The 6,655-nt window shown below is 50.7% G+C and overlaps 1 protein-coding gene across 1 annotated transcript; it reads right to left on the reverse strand.

Annotated features, from left to right (window-relative positions):
* Nucleotides 1–297: 297 nt before the first annotated feature.
* On the reverse strand, nucleotides 298–6,399 carry SALL1 (spalt like transcription factor 1). The gene is made up of 2 exons (XM_027092152.1): nucleotides 2,970–6,399; nucleotides 298–1,826 (listed from the first exon to the last, which is right to left on the reverse strand). The coding sequence occupies exons 1-2, from the start codon at nucleotides 6,189–6,191 to the stop codon at nucleotides 1,386–1,388; spliced, it is 3,663 nt and encodes a 1,220-aa protein (XP_026947953.1). The 5' UTR covers nucleotides 6,192–6,399; the 3' UTR covers nucleotides 298–1,385.
* Nucleotides 6,400–6,655: the final 256 nt, after the last annotated feature.

A 6,655-nucleotide genomic window follows, 5' to 3' on the forward strand; every position in this document is an offset into this window, starting at 1 on the left:
CAGGGGGGTTGTAAGAGGAGTGGCCAACAAGCAATTGATATTCGGAGAACATCTAGATCCTCCAAATTAAAAAAAGAAAGGAAAAAAGAAAAAACACATGCCCATGCAAACCTGTTTCTGTTATGCCTTTTACAATTCCTTATTTAGAGAGAGATACACACTCAATTTACTGATGCCTGGGGAAATGTTAAAATACATTTCGGGGCCCTAGCTAAGTAGAAATGCACTCTAAAAACACAGACACAGTATTTTGTTTTATCTGTTGCAAAAAAAAATGTATTTGATTACTTGAGTAAAATTACAGTATCTCTGTTGTTAGTAAGTATTAAATGTTAAAGAAATTGGACCCCCCCCCTTTCCTTTCAACTTTCCAAGAAAGTGCATGTAACAGTCCAAGTTTTTTCTTCCATAACCTAATACAAAATAAACAAACACTATACCTGCTCTCTTGATCAAGAAGAAGCATTTGCTCTTGTAAGGAACATATGTACATTTTAATGAAAGTGATATTTGTTATTGTATATACAAGAGCATCTACATTTTCTCCACTGAAGGTTGTTCAAGATGCTATACTTAGCAGCATTGTGAAATTCCAGCACACATTTTCTATTGTGAATATACCTACAAGGCAAAATGTTACGTCTTAGTTTCAACTACCAAAACAACACTTGTATTTTCTCTAGAGAATTCTGCGTGCTTATCACTGTACAGAAACTTATTAACATTGAGGACGACTCAAGTAAAAAGCACGATACAAATAGCAGTTCAAAACGGAAAGGGTTAAATCTACCAAAAAAAAAAAAAAAAAAAGCAGATTGAATTTTAGAACAAAAATCAAAAAAACCCAAACCTTTCAAAGAACCACACAGTTCAGTCTGTACTTTCAGTCCTTTCCTGAAATTTGTTTCGAAAGATTAGACAATGTGTTTGCTGATAAAATTTTCCAGCAGGATCAAAGTGTACATTTATATACAGATTTTATTAGAGATCTAATGCATCACTGAGGCATTTCATCACCACCAGATTCATATTAAACTGGATATAGAAAATAAGTTAATGCCAGATTAAGACCGCCTAGCAGGGCAACTTGCAATTGCCATAAATGTTACAGCAAGTTTACAGGACTCTAGTCAATTAGTATTTAGTCCAAAAATACAGAAGACCAAAGTTAACGCTTGCATCCTGTTTGCAAAGCCAGATTATATCACTAATAAATAAGCTTTCTTAGAACTCTAGAAGTTGAACAAGGTACAAAAGAATGTCTTCAGAATGTTGTAGTTCAGAGATCTGGGGGGACCAGAAGGTGGGGGGCACGGGGCAAGGAGTAGGAGGCAACCATGGGTCTCATTCTGAACGGGGATGCTCTTTCTCCAGCCAGAGTGGGTTTAACTTGTGACGATCTCTTTGCTGTCTTCCACGAAGCGGGTGAAACGGAAGTTGGTTCCATTCTCGCTGCTTGCCATCTTCTCCAGGCCAGCCAGGGGCGCACTGGGCTCTGAGTTCTGGAGCTTCTCCAGGTTTCCCGTCAGCCCACTAATAGGTGAGCTGCTCCCGCTGCCCAGGCTTCCAGGAATTGGAGGGATGCCGCCGTTCTGAATGACCGAGATCTCGTTGGCCTTCATCGCCAGCCCATTGGAGAGCGCTGCTGCATACTGATTCCAGAAACTGGAAGGATCCCCACTTCCTGACCTGGCCGCCAAATCCTTCTGGAACATTTCTGGGAACTTGACGGGATTGCCTCCTAGGAATGTCATGGGGCCGTCCACGGAGAGCCGGCGACCCCGGCGGGCAGGGGCGCTGTTCCACATGTGAGTGCCCATGTGTACCTGGGATGCGGGAAGAGAGGAGAGGAGGGAGAAAAAAACGGGAGAGAGAAGAAGGGAGAAGCTGAATAGTTGAATCTGTCTCAACTCATATCCCAACACTCGACAGGGCAAGTGGCCGCAATGTCTATTCTTATTACCTGCCCGACAGTGGGAAGGGTAACAAGAGCTGTCCACTCCAGTCCACTGGTAATAAGGTGTCTGCTCTCTATAGCCCTGGGCTGCCTTTCCTCTGCCCGGGCAAGGATGCCTTACTTACTCCTTTTTTATTACCTGTATTTAGCTTATAATGGCCTCAAGCAAGCCAGTCAGTCACAGATAGCTCCTTTCAGGGGGAGAATTGTTACGTCCACTCTCATTGCCATGGTAAGTATTGCATCTGACACCTTTTACCCTATAAATGTCCTTTTCAGATGGGAAGAAAGTGCCCCTCACTGATTGCCCATTGGAGGGCCTGTGCGTGGAGGGAAAAAGCCAGAAAGTAATTATTCATTTCACTTTACTGGCCGCAATCTCTAGAGAAATACTCTGTCAGCAGAAAAATGTACACAGTAGGAGTGTTCAACTGTTGCTCTAGAACTTAAGCATATTTGCTTTCTTTCCAACACATATCAGTAGGAAATGTTGTATGATCAATTATCATAATACCCATTAGCAGAGTGGTGACGTTACTGTTTTTAGAAAGACGAACCACGCTGGACTGCAGAGTTATGAAAAGATAGATGCCAACGCTGAGGAGAACTGTAATTATTAAGTGATACGGGCAGCACACAGGCCGCACGGAGGTCTTTAATCAATACCCCATGGCAACGCTGGGCTGTCTGACTTGGTAGGTAAAGCAATTCATTTGGTGCACTTAGCGAGTCAACAGGACTGGGCCGCCGCTTCACTTAGGTACCAAATTATTCAATGCACCGTGACATTCAGCAAAGCGGCGGCCTGCCCTAGTCCCTGCCGTGACCCCGACCTGCACGGGCACCCACATTTCTCCAGATCGGTCACGTGCAACAGGTTCCCTTTCGAGAACTCTCTCCCTGACTATCTGGACTGAAGACTCTGGGAACGTACCTTACAAACAGTCAACGGCCAGGAGAGAGAGAGGGTGGCTAGGGTGGGTCTGGGTGAGGTACAGGTGGAGGGAGGTACCTTAAGATTGCCTTTTGTTGTAAAAGCTCTTCCACAAATAGTGCAAGCAAAGGGTTTCTCTCCAGTGTGAGTTCTCTCGTGAATCTGCAGGGCGCTCGACGAGGAGAAGGTCTTGCCACATGTGTTGCAGTAGTGCTGTTTGGGGGTCCTCCTGGGCAGAGCTGGGAGCAGAACTGGGGACGTGGCGGACGATGACAGAGGCCCAGAAGGGACGTGACTGGTGGGGGTGTCCTTACTGTCCTGAGTCGTCACATGCACGAAGCCGTTGACCTCTGTCTTGATGAGAGACGCCAACGAGTTGGCGGGAATCACCGCCGAGTTCTGATTGGGGCCAAGGTTGGAACTGGGCTCAAAGAGCTGTGATGGTAGATCTCGCATCTGATGTGTCAACATGTGTTGCTTCAAATTACCCTTGGTGGAAAAGCCACGATTGCAGACTGTGCAAATAAATGGTCTCTCTTTGGTATGACTTCTGTAGTGAATGTCCAAGGCACTCTGACAAGCAAAGGTTTTGCCACAAATGTCGCAAGCAGTGTTTTTAAATTTACCCCGGTCTCTGAAAGGGAAGAGGATCCCCAGAGAATCTTCTTTGATGATTTTCTCTGTGTGACTAGATGTCAAATCCAAAGCCCCACCGTTCACTGGGGTGGGAGACAAGCCATTGGCAAAGTCGCTTGCCCCTGCTCTCTGTGGCTTCTCCTCGGCGCTGGGTGACTTGTGGAACTCCTGGGTGCTGTTGGATGGGGACAGAGCCTGCATGGAGGAGGTAGACTCTGAGATGGCCGGGCTGCCAGCACTCTGGCTCTCCATGTCACCACCCACCGAGGACGAATCATTGGTTAGGACGTCCCCCTCGACTGACCCGTTCTCCACTGACTTCAGGCTGGCCTGCAGCTGCTCTGCCAGGCCCGCATTGATCATCTTCATCTGATTTTCCAAAGCAGCGATGCTCGACATCTCTAGAGGCAAAGGCGAGGAAGACAGGCTGTCTTGGGACGCATCCGCGGACTTGGGCGTGTCCGGGATGCTGCCCTCAGGACAGTCTTCCATGTTTTCATCGGAGAAGTTGTCTAGGTCATCAAAATTTTTCTCATCAAAGGAGCCCGTGTCAGACTCCATGGACTCGGGGTAGCTGTCAGGGACCGGGGTGTTGGGAATCTGGCCCCCCATGTGCATTCGGATGTGCTGCTGTAGGACAACGGCGTTCGTGAACTTCTTCTGGCAGATGGGGCAGGAATGCTGGACTCTGAGCGGGGGCATAGCACGATGGACGCTGTAATGGGTTTTCAGGTTCCCTTTCGTGGTGAAGGCCCGGCCACAGATCTTACACTTAAAGGGCCTCTCCCCGGTGTGGGTGCGGTAGTGCATCTTCAAGGCGCTCTGACAACTGAGGACCCGGTGGCAGATGACACACTCATTGGGGTCAGTGGCCTTCTTGTCAATGTTTTCGACCAGCTGCTGAAGCTTGGATGTCTCTGAGGCCTGGGCTGAGTCCAAGAGTCCCCCAAAAGGAAACTTCGACTTGAACTGCTCGGACATGAGCGGCAACAGAGGGTTGGTGAAAGTCGAGGCACTGCCTGGGCCAACGTCGGACGCTAGGGAGCTCAGCACGCCAGTGCTCACGGTTGGGGCTGAGCTGGGGACCACGCCGCTCTCTTCGCTTTTGCCACTGGAGGGGGGCCCAGTGGAACCTTCCGCTTCCTCTGGGAGCCCACCCGGGTTTCTCGAGGCCGGCTCGGGAGCCCCGGAGTCACTTTTGACGGAGCCCGGGGGGCTGGCGGCAGAATGGCTGATGGGGATGGGGGCTGGCTCTTCGGTCTTGATGAAGGGGGTGAGGCTTGGGAGGGTCGGGGGCAACGGCAGGCCGACTGAAGTGGTCAGAGTGGGCAGGACCGGTTTGGTGTCTAGCCAGCTGGTGACCGGCTTTTCTGGAGGAATGGACATGCCGTAGGGGATGCCGGTACTGGTCGGGATGTTGTCCAAATGCTCAGGCACGGGATAGGGGTTCATCTGGATGTGAGGGTATTTCTCTTTGTGGCGCTGGAAGTGGACTTTGAGGTTCCCCTTGGTGGAGAACCTGTTCCCGCAGATGTTGCACTTGAACGGCCTCTCTCCGGTGTGGGAACGGAGGTGGATCTGCAAGGCACTGTCGCTTCCGAAGACCTTCGCACAGAACCTGCACTTGTGTTTGAAGAAGGCCTCGTCCGAAGCGCTTTTTGCTTCGAAGGCAGTGACATTTGGTGGCTTGCTTTTTCTTTGCTGGGCCAAGGCAGACAAGGAGTTTAAATCCTCTGCCGTCGTTCCGATGTTGGGCAAAGGGCTGGGGAAAACCGAGTTAGCAGGGGCCGGCTGAGGTAGAAGTGGATTAGATGCAGGACTCAATAGACTGCTTATTGCAAAAGCTGGTGAGGAAGATGCCGAGACTGCGGGGTTGCCGGCATGGGCATGGGAGGCACCCGCGCTCGAAGCCACTTTTTCCGAGGAGGGGGTGGGAACTGCCGCCGCCAATATGTGAACGCTGGGGGAAGAGCCGCTGTGGGGTGGACCGATGGTGTTGCCAGAACTGCTCTGAGGTAGCTGGATGGGGGGGAGCTGTTTCACACCGCTGATGCTGGCAGATTGGCTAGCGAGGCTCTGTGCTAACCCAGCTGCTGCCGCCAGCTGCTGAGATAAATGGGAGCTGAGTGTGGACAAGGGGTTGGCAGATGTTCGTACAGTACCTGGAGAAGGACTAGAAGATGTTGGCAAGTCTGTGTTCTGAGAAGCCAACAGCAATATTTGGTGACGAATCTGTTCGATCAGTTGCAGCTGGTGGATCTGCTGCTGCTGCAGAGCTAAGAGCTGGTCCATCAGGGCCGGGACGGCCAGCTTGCCTCCGGAGGCCCCACTGCACCTCGCTTCCTGGGAGAACTGGGCCACCGCCACCTTGGTGCTCTGGAGGTTCTCGATGATGACGTTGCTGTTGATCACAGAGAAGTTGCCCAGTGTTGTCAGGTCCCCGAGTTGAGGTAGAGAGGTTGTGATCGCTGAGGTACCTGGGCAGGAGCTGCCGCTGCTGCAGCTTGGGGGGGCACTGCTGTCGCCACCGCTGCTCAGGGGGCCGCTGGCGCCTTTGCTGGCCGCTGGGGCCTCCACCTCCATGGACTCTTCCCTGTCCGGTCCGTGGGGTTCCGCCAGGTCACTGCAGTCTCCTTGCTCTGTCTTGTTAGCCGTGTCGTTCATCTGTTCCTCGGGATGATCCGGAGTGGGGCTGGGGGAGAAGGTTTCAGGCGGGGACGCTGGACTTTCATTTACAATTAAAACTAGTTGGTTTTTAGTACAGTTCTTCTTGTGGAGCAGAAGATCTGACAATTCAAAGAACTCGGCGCAGCACCGGCCGCAGACGTGGGCATCCTTGCTCTTAGTGGTGCGGTTGGGTTGACCCTTCTCTGTGTCTCCTGCAAATGTCAAAAGGAGCAGGGTTAGCGAGTGAGCCAGGACACCCAGACATCCATGACTTCAAAGAAAGAGAAAGGGGTTGATCAACTCTTTTCTCCCTGCGAAACTCAAAACGGTGGCCCCTGAAAAACAATCAATAGTCCCTAAGAACAATCATGATTAAATTTTTAGGCTGTTGGAGGACTTCCTATCAAGCTGGTATCTCCGAGAGCCAGGACCTTCAGGTCATCCATCAAGATATAAAATAC

This window comes from Aethalodelphis obliquidens, unplaced genomic scaffold, assembly GCF_003676395.1.
Source record: "Aethalodelphis obliquidens isolate GAN/ISIS:26980383/991018 unplaced genomic scaffold, ASM367639v1 scaffold75, whole genome shotgun sequence".
Taxonomy (NCBI): Eukaryota; Metazoa; Chordata; class Mammalia; order Artiodactyla; family Delphinidae; genus Aethalodelphis; species Aethalodelphis obliquidens.